General features: G+C 32.0%; 3 protein-coding genes across 3 annotated transcripts in view; 2 read left to right on the top strand and 1 right to left on the bottom strand.

Moving 5' to 3' along the window:
- The window catches only part of LOC130676217 (follistatin-related protein 5-like), a 205507-nt gene that overhangs the window by 52639 nt on the left and 125899 nt on the right, over positions 1 to 26969 (bottom strand). Inside the window, exon 4 of the mRNA XM_057482308.1 lies at positions 23675 to 23749. Coding sequence (XP_057338291.1) covers positions 23675 to 23749 — 75 coding nt within the window. The remainder of the gene's footprint in view (positions 1 to 23674; positions 23750 to 26969) is intronic.
- LOC130676222 (uncharacterized) lies at positions 5899 to 10003 on the top strand. The gene is made up of 3 exons (XM_057482316.1): positions 5899 to 6500; positions 8766 to 9584; positions 9680 to 10003. Exons 1-3 carry the CDS (start codon positions 6069 to 6071, stop codon positions 9926 to 9928), a joined length of 1500 nt encoding a protein of 499 aa, XP_057338299.1. The 5' UTR covers positions 5899 to 6068; the 3' UTR covers positions 9929 to 10003.
- LOC130676226 (hemolymph lipopolysaccharide-binding protein-like) lies at positions 10410 to 13234 on the top strand. Its single transcript, XM_057482323.1, has 2 exons — positions 10410 to 10971; positions 11797 to 13234. Exons 1-2 carry the CDS (start codon positions 10546 to 10548, stop codon positions 12091 to 12093), a joined length of 723 nt encoding a protein of 240 aa, XP_057338306.1. The 5' UTR covers positions 10410 to 10545; the 3' UTR covers positions 12094 to 13234.

The following is a 26969-nucleotide window of genomic DNA, read 5'->3' as shown; positions in this document are numbered from 1 at the left end:
AAAATCTTTTATCTAAGGCTAAAAGAAATTATGTCTTCTTATATTTATTAAGATATGATCAGTAATTTTTTTTGTTTACTGTCCCCATTTTTACCGATCTGATACTAATTAGAATAATATAATTGATAATTTAAGCGAATTTAATTGGATACATAATGTATGAAAATAAAAATAATGAAAGTAAACTCTCTTAAAATGAACCAGTGAAATTCCACTGATTCAACCAGTGAAGTTCACTGGTTTAACCAGTGACTAAAAGTTCACTGGTTGAACCAGTGAATTTCACTGGTTGAATCAGTGAACGTCGCGCTCACTGGTTTCAACCAGTGAACTAAAAATATGTAAGCGCGCGGGTACAGCAGCATTCTGTACAAGAGTATATTTAAGTATTTTATTATGTCAATAAATAAGTAATATTTATTGATTATCTTCATGTAATATTTTAACTAACTTTTATATAGCAATAATAATTATATGACACAATTTTTACAGAGTTTAAAAATAAATAACTTTGGAGTAATTTCAATAGCTTGAAGCTAACCTCAAAAATGAATGACATAATTTTAAAATTGAACAATATAAAAAGCCCATTGAAAATGGAAACAAATTAAATATTTATAAATCCTAATAAATATTATTTATTTTATTACTAAATAATTTTTAATTAAATATAATTGTTATTAAGACTCTTTTTGTTTGACTTCACTTTGTTTATAAATAAACGTTTATAATAAAATAAAATTAATCTAATCTATTGTGTTTATATTTATGTAGTACACCGGCGTATCACTGGTTTAACCAGTGAATTTCACTGGTTGAACCAGTGAACTCTCGGTTCACTGGTTGAACCAGTGGATTTGACTGGAGAATCAGTGGATATCACTGGAAAATCAGTGAAATTTCACTGATTCATTTTAAGAGAGAAAGCAATTTTACATGTAATTGAAATAAGTTAATTACTTGGTAAGTTACATAAATCACTTATAATGGATTTCCGATAAAATTAGGGGTAAACTATCTATGCATCAAACGGTAGTTAGTTAGTTTGTAGGGTTTGAAGAAAATGGAAAGGGACATTTTGTAATGGATACGTGCTGCAGTGATTAAGTACAGAGTGTGTGGAAGCGGTTCTGTTTGATCCATTTTACAGTGGCAGCTTACGGGCTCCGAAGAAACGAATCAGGAAAATAAAAAAAGTTTGCTTGCTCGGATCACCTTCATCGATTTACGTTGGTAATCGGTAGGAGAGCCATTTTGTACATGAGCAAATGGATTTCCCTTGCCTTCGACACACAGACTAATGTTATCAGCTATGTCGAATGTCTCACTGGCACTTTGCTAGGATTCACTGCCGATAGACTGAATTTATTTCTTGTTACCTTTACTTTTTTTATTAATTTATTTACTTTATTTTAACGTGATTCCATACACAACAACTACCAGAACAACAACAAATGCCCTTATATTTTATGCGACTGTATGGCTCAAGAAGACATTTAGATACTGATCAATTTAATCCACACTGAATCAATTTTATTTTTATGTCTCACATGCTGTGATTTTTTTTTATTGCTCACTATTTTTCAATTACATCATGGTAGAAAACGTTTTATCGACACTCTACAAACTAAAAAAATATTTATATAATGTATATATTTACAAAAAGCTTTAGTCGTCAATAAATATTTTTTTTTGGTAAATATTTCCTGTAATTTTTTAACACTTCTTCAAGTCGAATCAATAATCCGCTTATTTAATATATTTTTTATTTTTTTAATAAGTTCACCATTGAAAGTATTTATCGCAATATTTTAAACTTTTTTTATTTGTTTACTGAGTAAGAAAGTAACTTGCAGAACGTGCTTCATCACATTGTTAAGAAAAAGTTATGGAAGTTAAACAGTAAATTTTCAACGTGTGGTCGAGTGGTGTAACACTCAGTTCTTCGAGTTAAAAATATTTTGTCAGTATACTCTACCATACTAGAGATACATATATCGATAAAAGAAATGATAAAGTCGCGAAAGCAATCAACGTGCAACTGCAACACACACAACTCAGCTCACTTACATGAAGTAACCATCTTAAAACTTGTGACTATTAGATCATAAATAACTTTTATTTTTATTAAAACATTAAAACAAGCGGTAATTTTTCTAAGTTAAGTGTACATTGTTACAATTTAAAATAAACGTTAAAGCGCTTGACCTGATTTTTCTGACGTGAATTGAGATGCTAAAGAGGTTGTTCGCGTGATGAAGAGCAATGAAATCTCAATGGAATATCATGCTGGACATGCTCAACCAAGCCGGAAGCTACCAAGTAGAAAAGTCTCGTTAAGTTTAGCTATTTGCTCTGTATTCAGCACCTTTGGCGGTCTATCTCTTTAGTTTTTTTTAACTTCCCGCTAAGAAAATTGCAAATTTTCAAAAAAGGGAAGTTATTGGTTTCGGTCCGATTTTCGAAAATCGAGTTTTCATCAGATGTCGACGTTTTGAGGTCCTAGGAAACTATTCTGACTATTCCCGGGTGGACGTCCGTGTGTATGTGTGTGTGTGTGTGTGTGTGTGTGAACTTTTTTTTGTCCGACGATATCTTTGGAACGGATGAACCGATTTGAACGTACTTGGTGGCGATCGAAAGAGCTCACCAAAACTTAGTCTTGATTAGATTTTGGGGTAAATCGGTCATGTAGTTTACAAGTTATACAAAGAATAAGAATTAAAATTTTTTTTTTATTTTAGTTTTTTATTGATTTCTCAGAAACGACTTATACGATCAACTTCAAAATCTAATCAGCTCTAGAACTCAATAAAACGCGTCGATTGCCGCCTCAACCATCAAAATCGGTTCATTTGTTCGTGAGATATCGTGGGCAAAAGAAATGCCAAAAAACGGTTTTTTGCGAATATCTTTGAAACGACTTAACCAAACAATTTCAAAATTTGATCAGCTCTAGAACTCAATAAAACACGTCGATTGCCGCCTCAACCATTGAAATCAGTCGATTCGTTCGTGAGATATCGTGGGAAAAAGAAATGCTAAAAACGGTTTTTTTCGAAAAGAATGGGATACAATAGTATTTTCGAGCTCAAGGAGCTCGAAAACAGCGGGAAGTTTTGGGGCTGGCCCGCAGGGTCAACCGATAGACAGATTTTTTATCTTGTTTGGTTATTTATTTATTTATTTATTTATTTTTATTTTACTTTTTTACGACAGATCCTCTCAATAGTACTCTATTCTCTTTTCATATCCCAAGGTTCGTAATTTTTCACCGTCTATATACAGTATAACTGCCGGCGCTACTCTTATACCTCACAACTTTTTCCACTCCGTTTTGCTAGACATTTTTAGTTATCCAGTTTCTGGCAGTGAAATCTAAAACGTGAGGCTAGTATACTAGGAGTACAAGTGGAGGGTAAAATAGTATAAGTAGTAGTAGTAGTAGTAGTAGTAGTTTCTTTTATACCCGTGGTTTTATAGGGGTGAATGCGCATTAATATCCACTCACACTCGGCACTCTCTTTCACTTGACTTCCTTCAGTGAGATCTTGAGCGGCTTAATGTACCCGAAGAACGACGACAACCAAGACGACGACTAGGACGACGACGAGGACGGCGAGGACGAGGACGACGACGACGACCCAGTTTACGATTTCGAGACGATAGCTATAACCTGTTGATTTCTTTAACTCGCGTTTGTAAATAAAAAAATAAAAAATACGTTTATCCCAAATCATACGAATGTTAAATTCTTGTGTATATTCACATATTGCTGAAGATAATCCGCATTTGTCAGTTTAAACTTTGATATTTAAAGCTTTCCTATTTTTAACTTTTTTATAATAAAATTTACGGAAAAGTGAATTAAGAGAACAGAAGCTTAAGCCGGTGGTGTGAATGCGCTGGGATATGAAAGTTTAAAATGTGGGTTAGGTAAATGTGGGGTGCTGCTGCCAGAGTTGGGATAAAATGTCATGAGAGTGAAAAAGGGTGAAGTGAAGAGGAGGATCGCTCGTGGAAAAGCTCTTTGAGTTAACACCATAGAGCTAAAAGCGAAAATGTTCTCGTTAAACAGACAGAGAGAGAAATAGAGTGGATGGGATAAAGAAAGACAGGATATCAGCACATTACGTATACAGAGACACACAACACAAATCTTGTTGCACAGTCCCTTGCAGTTGGTTTTCACTTACAAAAGGGTGTCATCCCTCGTTCCCAAGTTCCAAGTAACACACCATTGAACAGATAGCTAGATACCCAGATATATAGATAGATAGATAGCTAGATTTATATCGTGTTTTCAATGCTCTATTTCACTTGGCTTGTTTCTCATCCTCTTTGTTCTATCAAGAACAAAGAATATTGCTACTGCGCCCACATCAACCTTGTCATTGTATTTTTCGCTCATCTCATGAAATTACCTCGAGGTTTATACAATATAGATCACGTCCTTCATTATCCTGAAGTATCAACCTGAGTATTAATGATTAATTTTTAATAAGAGAATTAATTTATTATTAATTAATTTAGCAGCAAATGCATATTGGTTCAGCAGAAGATCTCTATTTATGGACTTGAGACTCAGGTTAGTTAACTCTCTAATAAGAAATAATGAGAACATGATCGATAGAAATGGGTTCTCATGAATACTTATTAGGAATTTCAAATAATCTTGCAACTACTATCAGTCTCAGTACACATACATACAGTGTAGTAGTATTATTACTACTAGTAATGGTTACACCGGATCCATTACCTCAAGCTCGTAATTTTACACGTATACATGAGACTATACTTCGAACTAGTAAACCCTTATCAGAAGCGAACCAATATCACTATTTAATCTTGCCGCGGGCTTTTGAAATGCCAGCTAGATGTTCTCTTTGATGAATATTTTGATTAATTTGTTGATCAGAAAGGGATCTTTAGATTTAAAATAATGAGGGTCCTTTGATCTTCAAATATCTTTTTAAGTAGATAATAAAAATTTTTAATTCAATCTAATTTTATTAAATTTATGAGCGAACTTAAAAGATTAACTTTTGGCAAAATATAATGCTGCGAGTTTTGTAATTTATTTTTTTTAATAAAGTACTGCTTCTCTGTTATTACTATCAAAAAGCTTGAAACAATGACATTTTATCTTTTTTTTTTTAATTTTTTTACCTCATTCTACTGGTAAGACGCCAGACAATGAGGTATACAATATGAGAAAATGAAGACGAAAATAGTTTTTTGTCGTGGTTAGAATAATGTAATTTTATGAGTTTATCAGCAAAAGTAAAATTGTATTGTCAAGTGAATTTAACTTTTCCCCTTTCAACTTCATCCATTCTTATTTTTTAACTCAATTTCCATCAGAAATATCATACATTAATAATGCTTGTAAAAAAAAATTTTTGAATATGAAAAAAAAATTAATTTGTTATTCGGATGAATAAACGTAATTTTTTTTTCTTTTTTTATTCTGATTTGCATGTCCGTGATGAATAGATGATTTTACGGTAATATATATTTCAATTGAAATTTTTTCGTAATAAATAAGCAATAACACTTAAATAAAACAACTTAAAATTAGTTTTGATTAACGACGTAACATAAAAAGGATTGTATAGTTCTGTTTTTCTATTTTTAAATTACAAAACATCTGAGTATTCTGTTATCGCATTACTGTTCCTACTAAATTGTGTTCCAAAATAAATGAATCAGTAATGCTGGGATTTCTTGTTTTATTGTATCGACGGTTCAATGCTCGAAATTGTCGATTACGCGCTTTAAATTGAGTATACGTATGTATAGTAGTATAATAATAATATATATCTGTCAATAAAATACATTCGATGAGCGATAATATCTCGTATCGATGCAGTAAAATATATATATAAACCATTCAATAGCTACAACTCGCTTCGGTTTTGACTAATTTTCTGTCAAATAGTAAAGCTTAAATGTGAACGTGTAGCAGTCAGTTTTCGATATGCTTCATGAAGTTAAAGTTGACAAAATAATTTGTGTCACTTGAAATTTATATTTTTTTTATCTACTATTGGAATACTTAAAGAATAATGAGATTTCATCATTTTTTATATATTATTTTTACTAATTTTTGTTTTTTTACAAATATAAAAATAATATTCGGAGTCAATAATGAAATAGAAGTACCGGAGAATAACGATAATGATAACCAATCAAATCATGATAATCCGTTGTCGGGTTTTCAAGCCAAATCGGTACCTGTTGAGCTCAAAGTTGATGATTTCGATGATAAAATCCAAAAGGTGTTAAAAAATAAATTAAGTTCACGAAGATCAGCTATTGACGCAGCACTAAGACGAGAAGAATTAGATTCACGAGAAAAAGATGATTCTTCATTAGATAATTCAAAGACTGATGGTACCGATGAATTGAGTCAAGATCAATCAGATATTGCGGATTCGAGTGGTGAGAAAAATTCCGAGGGATCGCAATCTTTGGAAAAACAACGAATTACTAATGAGGTTAGCAGGCGTTGTTTACTTCTTGGCTCTTTAATGCTTTCTAAACATATATATTATCAGAAGCTTGCTAATAATTATTACGCTCCTCGTCCTCCACCACCACCTCCTCGTCCTCCACCACCACCTCCGCGTCCTCCGCCACCACCGCCTCCTCCTCCACCACCACCTCCTCCTCCACCACCACCTCCTCCACCACCACCTCCTCCTCCGCCACCACGACCACGTCCTCCACCACCACCACCACCTCCTCGCCCACGCCCGCCTCCGCCTCCTCCACGTCCACCACCACCACCTCCAAAACCAAAACCAAAACCACCGCCAATGCCCCCCAAAACTGAAAACAATTCAAAAACAACTAGAAGAGTGTGGATAAACAGAAAAATAACTAATCTAGTCAAAGAAAAAATCCCTAATGTTAATCTTACTCATCCGACAAAACACACTACCAAAAAGATCGTTATTAATACTCATAAAAACTATACAATAAAAGGTAAAGTTCATATATTATCACAAAACAAAACTACAACACCCACTTCAAAAATCAATAAAAAAATTTCGATGTCCCGAAAGACAACAGTACTTCCTAAAATAACTAAGCATCATAAAATAAAAAAACATAAAGTTACGAAAAAACCCCATTCAAAATCAAAAGTTAAAAAAAAGATCAATAAGGGTACAAAAACGACAACAGATTTTCCTAAACTAACGAAACACCACAAAATAAAACATAAAGCTACAAAAAAGCCTCACCTTAAACCCGTAATCAATAACGAAAATAAAAAATCGACGACAGATTTTCCAAAAATAACTAAAAAACACCGAATAAAGCATAAAGTTAAGAAAAAACCTCACTCGAAATTCGAAAAAATTGAAACTAATGGGGTTCAAAAAACAACACACATTCCTAAAATAACTAAACACCATCATATAAAAAAACATAAAACTACAAAAAAACACCATAATGTAAAAAAACATGAAACTACAAAAAAACCCCATTTGAAAAACGAAATAATTGAAACTAATGAGGGTAAAAAAACAACACAAATTCCTAAAATAACTAAACTCCATAGAATACAAAACAATAAAACTACAAATAAACCCCATTCGAAATTCGAAATAATTGAAGCTATTGAGGTTCAAAAAACTACACACATTCCTAAAATAACTAAACACCATCATATAAAAAAACATAAAACTACAAAAAAACATCATAATGTAAAAAAACATGAAACTACAAAAAAACACCATCCGAAAAACGAAATAATTGAAATTAATGAAGGTAAAAAAACAACACACACTCCGAAAATAACTAAACATCACAAAATAAAACATAAAGTTACAAAAAAATCTCATCTGAAACTCGAAATTCATAGTAAGAATAAAAAAACTACGACACATTTTTCTAAAATAACTAAACATCATAAAATAAAACATAAAACTACAGAAAAACTCGAAATATTTGAAATTAATAACGAGAATAAAAAAACAACGACAGGCTTCCCTAGAGTAACTAAACATCTTGCTAATTTCCATAATATAACGCATATAATTACTGTAAAACCTCACATTAGTCCAGAAATATCCGCAAATAATTTTGAAATAAAGAAAACAACAGTGGGACTTCCTGAACCGATCAAAGCGATAACTGAACCTAAAAATATCGGTCATATAATTTCCAAAAAACCTCATCCTACCCTAAATAAAATTGAACATAATATTAAAGTCGAAAAAACATCCACTGAAATTCTTAAAAAAATTAAAACAACCATTAAACCTCATACAATAGGACACCTTGTCACTAAACAACCTTACAATAAATCAGAAAATATTAAAGACATAAGTTCAAAAATAACTAAAACTACACAAGCTCCCAAAAAAGTATATTTAACTACTAAAAAGCATCTTACCTCTTACACGACTCAACAAACAACAATAAATTCTCATGGATTCCGACCCAAAGAACCCAGATCAGGGCATTTTTCAAAGAAAAATAAAATTATTAATGCCCCAATAAAATCCACTAAAACTAAACAGAATCCATCGAAATTTCGAGATCCCCATACTAAGTTATTATTATTGAAATTAAACAATGACTTAAAATCTAAAAAGGTTACAATTACTCGTAGAAATTTAAATAAGAAATCTACTTGTAAATTTTTAAAAACAAAATCCCATAAAAAATTTAGCAATAGACCATGTTATAAAAATTTTCATAGACAATTAGAAAAAATTGAAGAAGTTGGCACATCAAAATTTCAACTTCAGAATCAACAAAGCAGTGCACAATACGCTGGCGTTCGTATACTGGACTCTGGAGGAGACCTAAGTGATATCAACCTACGAAATGATTTTACAAAAAAAACAACTAAAAAACCACCTGTTAATGTCAATAGAAATATATTGCATAGCAGAAAGAAATTGAAAAAAACAGCTCATGAAAAATTCAAGCTTGACTGTCAGAGTCATAAATCTAATTGCGGTAAGCATCACGGGGGCAAACATTTTGAAGAAACCGATAAAAATAATGATGAGAATGGCAGCTATATTTTGAAGCAATTCAATTCTTTCGTACCGCTCGAAGATCAACCATCAGAAGATAAAAATTTAACAAGACTGGCACAAGTTATTTCAAAACACATTGTCGATACTTTGCCTGATGATATACGACACAGCAAGTGGGCCTCAAAATTGGCCTTTAAAATCGTTTACGAAAAATTAAAAATGTATCGTGATGGTAATTTTGCTCCTTTTGGATCATCCTTTCAAAAAAACTCAATGCTTAATAATGCAAGTGATAATGAATGTTGTGGTTGCTGCTGCAATGGAGGAGATACTGGCCCATCTGATAATCACCCGCACTACGGAAGTAATTACGAATCTCAAATAGTTATGAAAGTTGGTGGTGAAAGTACTTATAAGTGTTGGCCAACAATTGATCAGCCACCAAGTGATGGTTATGTCCTACTTGATGATGTAGGATGGTTTAAATTACATACTAAACCTATAGTATGGAATGAAGCGAGAAAACAATGTCGCAATGAGGGCGGTTATTTAGCATTTTTCGAGTCCGAAGAAGAAGCTCAAGTTTGTATTTAAATTAATTAATTTTCGTGAATTAGAAATTATATTCGAATTAATTATAACTGTTACCAATTATCAAAACTATTTTTCCTTTTTAGTGGTGCATGGATCACCTACTGACTAAATCGACGACAGAGATATTTTTGGGGGTTCACAACTACTTTCAAGAAGAATGGGTGACAGTTCGTGACACACCTGTTTACAAAATAAAACATTTAATATGGTCAAAAAAACAACCGACTGAATATCGAAATTATAATTGCGCAATTATAAGTAAAAAAGATAAGATAGTTGTTCGAGAATCATGTAAAAATGTTCATTCGTTTATTTGTAAAATTCCACTGTAAAATTATATTGTAAATTTTCAATAAGAATTGTGTTGAATAAATGATCTATATGTAAAAAAGAAAAAAAAAAACATTCCCAACACATATTTTATAATTTTTTATGCCTGTGTTAAGCATTTTATCTCCGGCTGCTCAAGTTTGTCGTGTTTTTTGCTACAAGTTTATTCCGAAAGATAAATATCTTTAGCCCGGCAGAGGAGCACAAAAAAATGTATGGAAAAAAAATAAAAAACAGTTGAAAAAAAAAAAAAAAAGGTAAATAGTATCACAAAAAGTCAGGTAGCCTGGGAAAAGAAGTAAAGAGAACAGAGATGTTGTTGTTAGTCGAAAAGACCTTCAGCTTTACTTAGTCCACGTGGGATTCAAGTTTCTATTCATAAGTTCTTTCGATGACTCATGTCCGTGACGGGGGGGTTGTTCGCAGCCGTCTTTTTTCTCTTCGCTTTTACTCGCTTCATTCACCGCAAAAAGTGGACTCATTTTTAGTTACCGTCAAACTCTGATCCCAGTCACACGTATCGCTTTCGTCATATTTATTTATTAATTATTATTTCTTCACTCTATTGAGTTTATTCAAAATTAAGTTGAATGCTAAGAATTAATAATAAAGAAGCATAATGTTTAAGCTAATTTATTTAGTACTTTTACCAATAGTATTTGGTGTACCTAATAATCGAATAATAAGAGAAGTGGATAGTGTTGAACAAGTTAATTCTCCATCGACAGAAATGACACCTTCAACCACACAATCAGCAATACCATGTCATGACTTGTCGGAACATCGTGGTGTTCCGCAATTAGTTTTTCCCATGTGTACGAGTACTAACGGTCTCGGGGGGTTACGCAATGTCGTGATTCATGGTATGGCTTGCACATGTGACCTCAACACTCATGATGTACACAAGAGAGATGATTATCAGTATACACCAGGAATTGGAGCACACAAACTTCATACACGCGGAACAACGTTCAATAACGCCAGGCGGATATGCAATGAAGAAGGTGGGCATCTTGCCATTATTGATACTCTGTCTGAAGAACGAGTAAGTATTTGCAATCCATCTCGAATACGAATCTATTGTATTGAATAAATGTATGATAAATGCATGTGAATTTAATTGCACGCCTCATAAGCGAAGCGTTGAGGTAGTGCTCTACTCTCAATACGTCAAGGTCAAGCAATTTTCTGGCCTTAAGATGACTCTATTGCGTTGATATTTCATCGATATGATAATATGAGTACACGTATATCAAGAAAAGACTTGAGAAAACTTATTTGATGTTTTTTAAAGAACATTAGTTCTGCTACTTTAAAGAAAAAACGAGTTTGTAAAAAATTTTACTTGGACGTCCGGATGTCTGTGTGTACCCACTTTTTTGGGATGTAGTCAGAATAACTGCCGAAAAAATTATCGTATCGAGAGCGGTTTTTTTTTATTTTGTTCAGAATTTTCTCAAGATGAACCCTTTCGATATTCACTATCGTAGTTTCTATCGTTTTTTTAATATTAAATTAAAAGTGATGACTGATAGCATTTTTGTATGCAAAATCCCGTGTATATTTTTTTCCACTGACGCTACCTCTGACGGATATTTTTGCAAGCCTCATATATATAGATATACTCTGTTATGAGCCTTTTACCGGTGCTGCATCCAGGCGGCTTTTTTTTGCACAACTCTTTTTTACTTTATATTTTTTTGACGTCAAATGTTGCAAAAACGGTAGCGTGATAGTAGCAAAAACATTTTTTTTTGTTTTACTCTATAATTGAGGGATACAAGTTATTTTGACTTCAAAATTAAATAAGCGTTATGAGGCGTGCACTTTTGGATTTTCCAAACTTTTTTATTTTTTTGGTTTATAATAGGTATTGTTGGAGCTGTTCAAACACTCGGGCAGTCTTAAAAATGTGACGAATGAAGATCAGGCTTTCATTGGAATTCACGACCTATTTTCGGAAGGCGAGTGGGTGACTATTTTAGGCGAGTCTCTTCATAAATATGGTTACACAAAATGGAGTGACCGATGGGGTGGACAGCCGGATAATGGTGGTGGTGTACAAAATTGTGGCAGTTTATTGAAAGAAGGAGGAATGGATGACGTCAGTTGTAATGCGCAGTTTGCTTTCTTTTGTGAAATACCCGAAATTCGAATAGCCCATTAAAACTTTTGTACTTTCTACACAAGCTTTTTCACAGTGTCTATCTGTATACACAACAATACACTTTTGTACAATTATCATTTGGTTTTGTTTACTTTATGTAGCGTAACGACAATCCTTTATTTTTATTTTATTTTTCCCAATCTAACTTTTTCTATGCAACTTCTTCTTCCTCATCTCCGGTATATTTTTTATACAGTGATTTATATAATTCGCAAAAGATTTTTTATCGAATAATCAAATAAACTTTTTTAATAAAAAAATGACAAGTCTTATTATTATTATAACTATTTTTTTTTCCAACAATAATAGAAGACTCTTTGAAAATTTTTAAAGCAATGCCAAAAAAACTCATTTAAAAGTTTAAATTGATAACAAACATATTTTAGCTATAAGAAAATATAAAACTTTTTGAGTACAGTTATTTTGTAAGAAAGCAATCATAAAAAAAATCTACTGACAATTTGGTATTTATATAAAAAAATATAAATAAGTAACGTTCGATAAAATTTTTAACTTTAAAATGTTTCATGTTTATATAATGTGCACCTAATACACAATGCATACTAGTAACTTGTAAAGTAAATAAATATATTTTATTTATATTCAAGCGTCCGCGATCCATGCAAATTTTGATAACCAAGTCGAGCGATTTCGTAGCATCAGTATTCATCTGTAGGATTTCCTCCAGCCCAACTACTGTCAATACCATCTGTAATATTTGTTGAGCTCCTCCAATATTACCAACACAGCCGTGTACTGCAAAATTCTAGGAAACTTCAACGATCGTGAATGGCTTAACCAAAACCCTCACAAGTATTTTTCATTCATTTTTTTTCCTATTCCTCTCTTCGAGTCATTTTTGCCTCTCCCTTCTCCGTCTATTTTATTCCCTCTCACTTTTATACACTATCTGCTGTATCTAAAATATTTTCTTTCTCATTCTTTTTCCAACATTTTCGTCCTGTCTGATGCGTCGATATTTGTCGTGCATCCCGTTAGGTAATATTTGTCGAACAAGTCACAATACCAATATTAGTAAACCTACATATACACAAATTCCTACGTAGACGAAATTCCATGAAAATTTTATTAAAATTCAATACAATATTGATATTACTAAACGCTATTACTAATCGCAGTATCTATAATAGGGTGGGTTGAAAAAAACTTTTTTTTTGTTTTTCTTAGCATGGGGGTAGAATTTGTACCTTATAAAAAAAAAAATTTTTTCAAAAAAAAAAAAATTTTTTTACTCAACATTTTGAGGTGGCCCACTCGTTTTTAAAATAAATAATTGATCAAACGGGGTAGTCCCAACGAAAAAAATTACATGGTGTTCTAGAATCTGTAGGGTGTCCCCTTGAAAGCTAATTGAAAGTCAGAAGTTGAAAAAATTTTTTCCTATTATTTTTGTAATTTAAGTAAAAAATCCAAAAATGAAAAGCATTTTCTTTTGAATTAAAATGAAAGTGAAGTAAAAAACAATCACATTCGACAATTATTAGATGTTTTCCACGATTTTGGACAAAAAAAAAATTTTTTCGTTGGAACTACCCCGTTTAATCAATTATTTATTTAAAAAACGAGTCGGCAACCTCAAAATGTTGAGTAAAAAAATTTTTTTTTTCTTGGAAACTTTTTTTTTTTTATAAGGTACAAATTCTACCCCCATGCTAAGAAAATAAAAAAAAAGTTTTTTTTCAACCCACCCTAATCTATAATTCTAAAAAAATAATTATAAGTTCATAATTATTATAAATTATTCATGTTCAATTTATTTTCCAATAATAAATTATTGAATATTTAATTATAACTGTAATAATTAATGTAAATTATAACGTATATCAAATTTTATCCACACATTACTATCAAATGTTGCATAATAATAATAATTACACGCATATAAATAGATACGAATTATGAATAAAATATATTTTATATTATGTTTACGAAAATCAAATAAAAAGTAATTAAATAAAATGCACTTGGTTAATACACTAACCTTTTGTGGTATTATAATATAATCGTTGATACTGATAAAATATATATGTGTATATATACATGGTTAGAGTAGGTATTAATATACCTGCTGTCACGTGGATTCGTTTACGAGCCGCAGTGGGTAGCCACGACCCCACGAGGCCCTAACAAACTCTGACATGTATTTCATCTGATACATAGAGCTGTGTGTTAGTGTGTTAGTATTAAAGTTATAAGGCATCCTAAATTTATAACGTTTGCATGACAATAACGTGTTTATACGATTACACTCTTTCCGTTAATACTAAACTGTCTCATTGGAAATACAATCGAATACACAGGGGTCTTGTTAATTCAAACTAATTAACATATTAATGCAGTTATATATTACTCGCGTATATCTTCATAGTATGCACTGTTTTAAAATTATTTAGATTTTAAACAATGACATACACTGTAAAAAATCACCGGGGTAAGTCCAATCGGTGTAGGTGTTAAAATTATCGGTGTTTAATTTACCCCCGAAAGCGGTGTGAAAATAACGCCGCTGCCGGTGTAAATATTCTGTACCGGTGTTAAAAAAAATTCTCCGGTGTTAAAATAACACCGCTGCCGGTGTAAATATTCTAGACCGGTGTTAAAATATTTTACTTTGTGAATATTTTTACTTACTCGATCACTGTACTTGTTAATAAATAATATTCTTTATTAATTTTCATAGAGAACTGACATTTTTTGTGTTTTATAATCTTTAAAGTTAATACTCCAAGTGGACGCAATTTACCCCGCTTTTACACCGGCATTACTCCGCTTTTACACCGGTTACCCCGCTTTTACACCGATATTACTCCGTTTTTACACCGGTTACCCCGCTTTTACACCGATTTTACTCCGCTTTTACACCGGTTATCCTGATTTAACACCGGTATTTTTAACACCGGTGAATTACTCCTCCTATACCGGTGTAAATTTATTTTAACACCGGGCGGAGTTAAAATGAGTCCATTTTTAACACCGCTCTTTTTAGAGTGTAATAATGTTAACAACTGATGTGCTTAAAAATTTAAAAGTGGAATAAAAAAATAAGAAAGTATTTTGATTAAATATAAAATGAGGTAATTTTAAAAGATTTGTTCGGCAAACCTTAGAATTAGTCACGATAAAATGTCGAGCAGAAAATGTAATAGCATTTTTTTATTCTCCGGCGTGTCTCTTGTATTTTGTTTATTTTACTTTTCTCTTATTACTTTAACGTCGTCTCATCTGTTTGCTCGATTGCGTCGGCAGTAAAACCGTTGAAGACCATTACGTATTGCGGGGACATTTTAAAGGAAAAAATCTACGTCCGACGTCTACTGAGGAAAAATGAGATGGAAATGAAAAGAGAGAAATGAGCTTTTTATATAATCGTGTTGTAGAATATTGTAAAGCATTGGCGCCACAAGTGTCCACTTGGGTTACTGCTACACACTACTACGGAGGTAAAACGAGCTTTTCTCAATATTATATTGCTTCTATACTTCTTTCTTCGTACGTTCAATGTCATTTAAGGCTTTAGATGAGGTTTTGAATTTAGAAAAATAAAATAAACATGAAAAAACTTTTTTAAAATAGATAAAAAAATGTTTTTTTAATAAAACAAAGGAACAGGGTCATCGCCAAATTGCCTGCTGTTAGGATAGAGGTCAACTAAAAAATTTAATTGAAAACCGTACGTATTTGATTTATGGTTTAAATTAAAATGGAATAAATTTTTTTAAAAATGATAAAGTTATTTAGGGAAAAAAAAACAAAAAATGTAAGGGATGGAAGGATGGGTAAGGACGGCGGATATTTTGATAAATTTTAAATAAACGAACTTAAAAAAACAATAGACATAAAAAATAAAGAAGGGTAGAGATGTATGTATGAGATTGTAAAAGGTATCGTTGGTTAATAATACACGTGCCACTCATACAATTTGGAAAAGAAAAAAAATAAAAAAACGAGGGGTTACTTGATACAATGTACTTTAATCGAGGCCCCTCTTGGTGACTGTGCACTCGTAGAATAGTATCTCGAATATATGGGCATACATGGGATGTTAAAGTGTGTAGACGTACCGCAGGGGTTGAGCCCATAGAGCCATAGGAGAACAAAATGACCGTTCCCATGGGCGTCGCTTCACTCTCGTTTTTTAAATTTTTTATTTTATTTTATTCGTGTCCTTTTTTTATTTCTGCCTTCTATTCCATACTCCAATCCCCAGCGCCATTTGTAATTTACATTTTAAATTACTCGGTACTGCGAGCGGCTATCAATTTCGGAGCCTGACCCGTTACGTGCGTTTTAACATCCCATGGTAAATATAAAATACTAAAGTTAATAAATAACGTGCGTAAATGTTTTTAAATGTTGAAATAACAAAAAACAAAATCAACAGATATTTATAATAATTTTATTTATAAATGCGTTTGTTGTTTTTATTAATAAATACATTTGTCAGTGTCACAAACGTAAAGTCAAATTTATAGAGGGCTTTTTATTTTAATTTATTTATTTTATATACATGTATACATACACTGTAAAAAATCACCGGGGTAAGTCCAAACGGTGTAGGTGTTAAAATTATCGGTGTTAAATTTACCCCCGAAAGCGGTGTAAATAACGCCGCCACCGGTGTAAATATTCTAGTCCGGTGTTAAAATAACGCTGCCACCGGTGTAAATATTCTAGACCGGTGTTAAAATAACGCCGCCGCCGGTGTAGACATTCTTTACCAGTGTTAAAATATTTTATTTTGTGAATATTTTTACTCACTCGATCACTATCCTTGTTAATAAATGATATTAATTTTCTGATATTCTTTATTAATTTTCATAAAGTACTGACATTTTTTTGTGTTTTATAATCTTTAAAGTTAATACTCTAAGCGGACGCAGTTTACCCTGCTTTTACGCCGGTTACCCCGCTTTTACACCGATGTTACTCCGTTTTTACACCGGTTACCCCGCCTTTACACCGATTTTACTCCGCTTTTACACCGGTTACCCCGCTTTAACACCGGTATTTTTAACACCGGTGTAATTTTATTTTAACACCGGGCGGAGTTAAAATGAGTCCATTTTTAATACCGCTCTTTTTACAGTGTAAGCTTGCTGGCTGACGTTCAAAATGATTTTTTGTTTCTAATTGAACCTGTTAATTTTTCTGAAGTCTTGAAATAATGGCATCCTGACCAATGGTTTTCATAAAACAAGTTTCTCAAGTTTCCCTCAATAATGAAATCTACGTACTATTATCAGTGAAATCATCATATTTACAGTATAGATGTATACTATGTGCGTGTATGAATAGGTGTGAGACAATTAGACCGGTTAATTTGAACGTACCGAGGTTAATTGGGATGGCATCCAAATTAGGTATTCGAGGGACAGTACGTACAGACGGTACACATCGATTATGTACAGCGTGTACACCATATCGAATGTGTACATGCTGTTATAACGTGTGCTCTTGTTGTATTAGAAATTTCTACGGGGTCATAGAAACGGTGTAAATAGCAGTCTCATCGGTAGATATTCAAGGTAGAATGATGCATGTCGGATGGAATTGATGTAGCGATTTTGATCAATCGTTTATCTATCCTATCCTATCCTATCCTATCCTATCCCATCCTATCCTCTTCATCTCTTCACTTCTCTCTTTATATCCATCTATATACATATGTATGCTATGGACAACGTTAAAAAATTTCATTTATGCGAGATACGTGCAAATCTCAACGTGTCACACAGACTATTAATCGATCACAAACTGGAGATAGCGATAGAACGACGCGTGATTCTGCGTAAATGGGATTAGTTGTGGAACATTGCATGCTTTTCTTGTTATTGCTACAATTCTGTTCGACGTGTTACATCAGATATCACGTGCTATACACACGTTTCATTTTATTTTTAGTTTATCAAACTTTTTCCCTACACTTTTAATTTACAGCTTTTAACATTTAAGTACTTTGATGGCTGGAATTTTACTTCATTGACGTTTATTCAACAGCAATTAAATTTACAGGACATGTATTAAATTAAATTTATTGGATATATTTTATAGTCGCTTAAAAAATATATAATTCAAACAGTATTGGCGATTGGATTTTCGCGTCAAGATTATGTTCGTTAGCAAGATTTCGGCTAGATTTAATGAATTCTCTCAATAATAATAAACATTTAAAATGTCTGACTAAAGCTCTAATTTTTACATTCACCATGAAAGCTGACATAATACTGCAGATAGAATTTATTTTTCTGTATTTTTTCATTTCATGCTTTTGTTTAGCTCAAATTTTGTCCCAACAATTCTTCTTTATAGTTTACTTTCTCGTTTGGTTTTCAAATCCGTACAAACATTTGTTTTGTGTTACATATATCTATGCTGAATTTTTTACCCTGGTTTTACAAAAATCCGCAAGTATGTGTGTTTATTCGGGATACTTTTCACTACAAACGTCGAGACCGTTAACGCTTATTTCCCAGAAGATGTCAAAATAAAGATTTATTTTGCAATGTAAACTGAATTTACAGTGATCATTATTATATTTTTACTTTTATATCGCAAACGATTATTTTCTAATAAATGTAAAGAATTCATATCTCGCGCAAAAGCGGGCTTTCGTTGCTTTTAACAAATATTTTATTTAATGTATACATGGAAAGAAAATTATGGCAGCGGTTCCCATAATTTTGTGAAATTTTTTCCTATACCATCATAGGAATTACGACCATAAATTATGGGAGCGGTTCCTATAATTATAGGAATGTTTCCCATAATTATAGAAATAGTTCCTATAATTATGGGAATGATACCCATAACACTATAGGAATGGTTCCTATAATTTATAGGAATACTTTCTATAATATTATGGGAATCATTCCTATAATTGATGGGAATGGTTCCTATAATTTATAGGAATCATTCCCATAATAGTATGGGAACTATTCCCATACTATTATGGGAATGATTCCCATAATGCAATTGGAATGGTTCGTATACCATTATGGGTATACAATCATTCCCATAATATTATGGGAATAGTTCCCATACTATTATAGGAACCATTCCTTTAATATTATGGGAATGGTTCCCATATTATCATGAAAAAATTAATTTAAAGAAGTGTGGTAATCACTTCTACAATACACAGAAATATTATTAAACATAAAAACAAAAATTCAAACATTGAAAAAAAAAATCGTATTTGGCAAAAAAAAAATTAAAATTTTTAACAAGAATTTTTTGTCAGCACAAAACATTCAAGAAAATTCAAATTTTGGGAAATTTCTACACTATTGTGCAAAAAAAAAATTTTATGATATTAAAGGGATGGTTCCCATAACATTATGGGAATAGTTCCCATAATATTATAGGAATAGTTCCTATACCAATATGGGAACCATTCCCATAATGGTATTGGAACCATTCCCATATCATTATGGGAACCAATCCCATAATATATGGGAACCATTCCTATAGTAGTATAGGTACTATTCCCATACCATTATGGGAACCATTCCCATAATGCATAGGAAAACTTCCCATAATTTTCTTTCCGTGTAAATATTTTTGTGTAAATTGCATCGATTTTTCTGAACCTTCAGCCAATTACACTACCAATAGTTTGGCCTCACATGTGTTTCATGTCTTTCATATTCTCGGGACAGTAGACTGCCGGGCAAAATAAGGTACCCGAAATTTTTATTAAAATATGAACCTCAAAATATTCGTTTATTTTATTAAATTTTCTCAACATCATTCCCAACAATATATATGAAGAATCTTGAGAATTTTTATCTCCGAGATCTTGATGGGTAGATAAAGAAAGATTATTCGTATAAAGATGTGAGTCATGCCGATATATCCGACCCAGGGTGGATTAGTATGTAAATTAATGTACCAGTTTAAAAGTTTATATTTAATTTTCTCTCCACGCATACATTTAAAAATTTACCCGCTTCAATCTCACTGTGGACAGAGATAAAGTTAAAATAGAATAGGGTGTAGTAGTCTAAAAGTCTACAGGAAAATTTTCCTTCTCAGTCATTCCTTGCTCCCTGAGTATACCTTATTCGCAGCAGACATTTTAACAAAATGGAATTTCACTAATTTTCCGTGCAGTTGAATCGTCCCTGCCTATTAGACTTGTCCGTCCACATCGTCGAGTTAAATTGTTCCACGTAGGAAAATGAGCGTACCAAAAATACATACATACATATATACATATAATAGTTTTAGCAGAAAAGATAGAGATAGGCTGTGACTGTTATTACTACTACTGTATATTTACTATTCACTTTTGCTTCTTCAGACTTTTGTAACATAATCATCATTATAAATGTCGTTTTTACTTGGAAACTTAATATTTAAAACTTTTTCTTGTCTTTCTTTGACCTTTTTAACTTTATCTTCTTATATTTCACATAAGTATTTATATTGCACGCCTCGGAAGCGAAGCGGAGAGGTTGTGCTTTATAACCGACCTGTCAAGGTCACACGATTTCTACTCATTAAAGTGCATATATTTTTTTTCTATTAATCTTACACATTATGAAAAGCACATCAATATAAAGCTGAAACACTAATGAATAATCCTGATACTTTTTTTTAATTTGTCCAATATGTATTAATATAAAAAAAAGTTCATTAAAAAAAATTTATCGTGGACGTCCATTAGTCTGTGATTCAAAAAAACGGCGTGGTACGGATATCTCGAGAACGACTTGACGAAACTACTTAATTTTTTTTTCAGAATTTTCAGAAATAAGCAAAGAAGGTTCCTTTCGAAAATCACTACTGTAGGCCTTCTCGTTTTTTTAAAAATAAATCATTACGGTTTAAACCGGCAATCTTACATGTAAACAAACACACACTGCCGCCATTTTTCATTAGGAATGATCTCCTTATATTATTTTTTACTTTTATTACCGTATATTTACCATGGAAATTTCTATGGGAAAAGAGCGGGATATTCAATTTTATTCGAAATTTAACTTTAAAAAAAAAACATAACATGAGCGTTCGAGGCGTGCACTTTTGGATTTTCCAAATTTTTTTTTAAATTATATTTAAATATACATAATATCAGAAAAAAAACAAAAAAAAAAAAATAAAAAAATCGGTTATTATTAAATTTAAAAATATATATCAACTCGTTTTAATGAAATACTATGAGAAAATAAGCTACGGAATTAATATAAATCTTTAATAAAAAAAACTTGATACCTCAATCACATTATTCGGGATTTTTTTTTTTTTTTTATGATACCGAAAGATGAGAAGATCATAAGTTGAAGTTAATAAAGTCAGACTATGTTGTATAAAAAGAAAGAAGAAAAATAATAATAAGTTTCATCGGCTCTTGGAAAAGGTGGCATCTCACAAAGCCTTAAAAGCATCTCTACGAATTACCATTCTGTAAGCTTTTGTCCATTATATATTTTTTATTTTTCTCCGCTTCCATCAACGTTTATTTGACACTAAAAAAGCTTAGACGAGAAAGATAATGCTCGGTATATTTATTATTTACATTTCTATTGTATATACATATTTATTTATTTTTTTATACTTTTTTCGAATAAAAAATACTCCATACAGTGTTGTTATAATGCACTGCGCTACTCGTGCTGCGTTATTCATTTCATTCGTTTTTTTTTCTTTAATTTTTAAAAATGTGTTTACTTGCATATTGTCAAATTTTCACGGTATTTCGTTTATTTCATTTTTTATTTTCAAACAACATAAACTTTTATTGTAACGCACTGAGGCCCCATGTGTGCTTGTTAGTGCGAGTACGGCTATAGGCATAAGAGAAAAAATGAAATCAGAACGACGAAAGAGGAAAAAAAAAGCATCAAATAAACGAGCGTAAATACATAAATGCATGTTTAGTATGTATACGTATGTGGAGAATGTAAAATAAAAATTGAAACATAAATTTCAACGGTCAGTATGCCCCTCAGTTATGCGTCACGACGTCAGCGCTACCGTCGTTTATATATATTTTAATGAGAAATGAGAGCATGTAGAGTTTGCATCGTTTCACTGTTGAGATCTGCTCTCTTTTTTACTTTATTGTTTAAAAAATTCATTTTCCCATACTTTTTTAATTTTAATGACATAAAAATAAAATGTTTACAATCCTCATTATTATTTTTAGTTGTTGCTTTTACATTTTTTTTTTAGTGTTTTTACAATTAAATAACGAACAAGTACCATAAAAATAAATTTTTCAACAACCTAATTTTGAATTAAATTAATAATAATTTATAAAATAAGTCAAGTCAATTACGATAATACTTTATTATTATTTTTTTCTGTCCAGACGCTTAAAGTCTTTTCATAGCCCGAAGCACACTTATACTCCTCTGATTTCTTCAGTGTCTCTTAAGATTTAAAAAAAGTCAAAGCTTCTTATATTCGCCGTGAGAAGTAAATTAAAAGACAGGTTGAGATCCGACCGCCAGCCCAAGAATACTTGGTGTCGCAAGCGATTAACTTTAATTGACCCACGGACTACGTAGTCGGGTAAGTTTTCTCGCGAGAAGTTAATGTGGTTTCACTGTCACGCTGATTTTTTTTATACTTTTATTATTACTGTACAGTCACTTCCATTTTCTTTAACTTCCGTTCTTCGCGTATTCCCGTCATTCTATAAGGATAAAAAACCTAATACCGGTGTGTCTATATATCTACACACACTTTGACACTTCTCACCCCTCGATATCTTGTGTCGAGTCTCAAGGGCATTGTTCTGTCGATAAACTAAGACTTATCTAACCAGAGCTTCGCCGAAGACATTACGACCATAGAAAATTTTACGTTTTTTTTTTCAATCATCTCTTGTTATTTTCTTTTCATTTACTTTTGTAACTTTTTGAGCTTCTTAACAATATAAATGTTTTACATTTATGCAGAAGAGGGTCGGGTGAAATAGGGACGATAAGAAAAAAATACACTTTTTTCTTATCCTTAATACGTCGAATTTTTTCTCTGATATTTAAAGAAAATTAAAGAAAAACTTTTCGCTGCCATTGAATTTTTTTATTTTTTTTCGAAAAAATTTTCAAAAAGTAAATCCTATCTATTTTTCCCGAGCTTATTTAAAATAAGTGTCAAAAGTTTTTATAAATAAATATATAAATTGTGGTTGTTGGTGAGATGAAATTTAATAAAAGTGAATTAAAAATACTTAATATTTTATGAATTTCATGACTCATGATAAAGTATTCAAAAGTTTAAGCCGATAGTTGTATAACTTGTGATGCTTTTAGTGTCCAGAAGTTATGGATCTAAATTAAATTTTCAGTGAGGGTGTAATTGAACAAGCTATCAAGCTATTTGCCCTAGTTAAAACAACCTATTTTAGTGTTTATTACATCATTTATCATTAATATCACTGTCAGAGTACATCAGAATAGCATAAAACAATCTAAATTAGTATATAAATTTAAGCTTCACCTTTAGTTAATAAAATTTGATAAATTTCCTATTTAATCAGCTCAACAACACTTTCTATTAATTTACAAAATATCACTTATTTCAATTAATTAGCGAATAAATAACTTACTTTGTGTGCTCCTGTTGCAGAAACGATAATCAGTAGTACGAGTAAGCGAGTAGTCAGCCACAGATTGAGCTGCATCTGTAACATATTAAATTAATACAATTAATAATGATTAATGGTAAAAAATTACACTGTAAAAAGAGCGGTGTTAAAAATGGACTCATTTTAACTCCGCCCGGTGTTAAAATAAAATTACACCGGTGTTAAAAATACCGGTGTTAAAGCGGGGTAACCGGTGTAAAAGCGGAGTAAAATCGGTGTAAAGGCGGGGTAACTGGTGTAAAAACGGAGTAACATTGGTGTAAAAGCGGGGTAACCGGCGTAAAAGCGGAGTAAAATCGGTGTAAAGGCGGGGTAACCGGTGTAAAAACGGAGTAACATTGGTGTAAAAGCGGGGTAACCGGTGTAAAAGCGGAGTAAAATCGGTGTAAAGGCGGGGTAACCGGTGTAAAAACGGAGTAACATTGGTGTAAAAGCGGGGTAACCGGTGTAAAAGCGGAGTAAAATCGGTGTAAAGGCGGGGTAACCGGTGTAAAAACGGAGTAACATTGGTGTAAAAGCGGGGTAACCGGCGTAAAAGCGGAGTAATACCGGTGTAAAAGCAGGGTAAACTGCGTCCGCTTGGATTATTAACTTTAAAGATTATAAAACACAAAAAATGTCAGTACTTTATGAAAATTAATAAAGAATATCATTTATTAACAAGTATAGTGATCGAGTAAGTAAAAATATTCACAAAATAAAATATTTTAACACCGGTCTAGAATATTTACACCGGTGGCGGCGTTATTTTAACACCGGACTAGAATATTTACACCGGTGGCAGCGTTAATTTCACACCGCTTTCGGGGGTAAATTTAACACCACTAATTTTAACACCTACACCGTTTGGACTTACCCCGGTGATTTTTTACAGTGTATTAATTCATGAGGACAAAGTGAAAACAGAGTAAATAAATTAAATAAAATTTATTGTATGAAATACGAGTGAATTAAAAATAGTGACAAACAACGATCCATTATTTACAGAGATAAGATCGATTCTAATTTGAGGGCTCGTTAACGAGTCAGCCAGTCTAATCTCTCTAGGGGTCTATAAGACTACCGTATATACTAAACTCTTACTACTTGTAGATTCTGACCAAGGATAGATAGATAGATAGATAGATAGATAGATCTAAGGAGAACCGCAATGTTGCGAGGACACCAAGAAGGCTAATAGTGAATCGGATAGTCGGAGATGCTCTTGATGTCGGACAAAGACAGAGATGAGGAAGATGATGCCAGCACACCCTCAAGCCTCTTATCGCAAACCATAAGTTGCGAGCTGGCTTACTGTATCCTAGACCAGTTTGCGCGTAAGCCCCAGACGAAAGACACAGTGGTCTAGATATGTATATATATATATATCTATATGTACGTACTTGTTTCTATGTATATGTATAGCGTGCTATGTTATTGTATAACAACCGTCGTTGACTTGTGATCATCCTTTATAGGGTTATGAAAATGTCCTGGGTATCAAGGGACAGATATAGTTAATCGTATGAATAAAATAAATTTTTTTTTTACTGCTATAAAGTATATTAAATTATTTATCGCTATTTAATATTATTGTGTGGCTCAGTTTCAATTGTGAATAAAGTTTTTGGAGTACTAAATAAAATTAAATTGTTTGGTTTTATTTACTTTAATATTTATGTAAAAAAAAAAAAAACAATGAAGTTAAATTTTAAATTTCAGTGTTGGAGTAAAAAGATAAACGAACTAGTTAAAATAATTTTGTACGAGTGAGTTGATTAGTAATCAAGTAGAAATATGTTATAATTTATAAACGAATTTATTAAATGCGCATAGTTGGTCAGAGTTATAAAATAAATGAAGCGATTGGCGAATGTACGAATTTTATATAATTTTGAAGTATGAATCTAGTAACGTAAACAAAATATAGTAAAATTGAAGAGGTGGTATTATTTTTTATCAACTGGTGCAACTGTGTGATATGACTTTGTAACGGAAGCATTTTCTCTCGGGACGTGATAATTGAAATTCAATTTCCCCGTGTGGTTGCGTGAAACGCGGGATGAAACGTGAGATGCACCCGCCCAAGAGGACAAATTTAATTACAGTATGTATGATGTTGTGTAGCGTGTGTGGATTACATGTAATAGGTACGAGACTAAATATAATTTACAGTTATGCATGCGTATGGTGTATAAACGATAAACGATATAGAACCACCGCGGGTAGTACACTTGAAATAATGGGTTTTAGTAAGGAACGTAAAATACTCGCTGAGAAACTAGGTTGGATGGGTACACTTATATGTACATCTAGGGACTCACTCTCTGGTTTACAGTGCAAGAGACAAGAGGAAAGAGGAAAGAAGTGAAGTAGAGGAAAAGCAAAGGAACCCTGTAACACTTGTACTATGGTTTCAGAGTATACGTGGTAAGAAACGATAAATTGTTCGAGTATCGCGTAATCTTAGCGAGCCAGCCAACTTATACGACGACGACGAAGACGACGACTTAGAAGACGAGTATGAGTATGAGGATAAGACCGACGACGCAATGCTTTATGTGTTAGCTAAAGTATAAAAACTATATTTTTTATTTATTTTTTTACGTGTTTAAGAATAAAAACTAGATATATTTTTAGTTTTATGATAAATATAAATTCGTATGGCTGCTTAAAATAATGATAAGAAAATTTAGAATAGAGAATTTTTTTTTACCCCTTAAGTGACACAGACGTAGGGGAGGGTGGGGCAGAGCGGCCCCCCTGAAATTTTGACCAAAAAAAAATTTTTTTTTTTTCGACTAATTACTATAAATCCGATATGTTTGCGCATTTTTACCCCTACGCATGACATTTGGGGCAAAATAGACAAGCCCAAAATTTTAAAAAAGTGATTTCTTCATATTTTTATCGTCAAATTAAAAAAAAATTATTATAATTCCACATTTGTAGCCCTACGCATAACACCTGGGGCAAAATGGACCAGCCGAAACTTCCGAAAAAATTATTTTTTCATATTTTTCGGCCGTTTCTTTATGTAAGAGGCAAATTTGGTCACTAAAAATTTATAAAAATTAAATTTTTTTTTTTAGTTGATAAATTTTTAAAATAAAGTAAAATTATAGAATTGATTTTTTTTTTATTAAATAACAATTAGTAATTAAGGTTATCGAGAGTGAGCGATTTTTTACGCTTTAAAAAATTTTTTTCGAGTAATATAAAACCAAAAATAGTTGTCAAGAGTAAGAAATACATTCTTAATGATGAAAACAATTAA

Source organism: Microplitis mediator, chromosome 10 (assembly GCF_029852145.1).
Source record: "Microplitis mediator isolate UGA2020A chromosome 10, iyMicMedi2.1, whole genome shotgun sequence".
Lineage (NCBI taxonomy): Eukaryota > Metazoa > Arthropoda > Insecta > Hymenoptera > Braconidae > Microplitis > Microplitis mediator.
The sequence above is the reverse complement of the archived record's forward strand: the minus strand, read 5'-3'. Positions and strand labels throughout refer to the sequence as shown.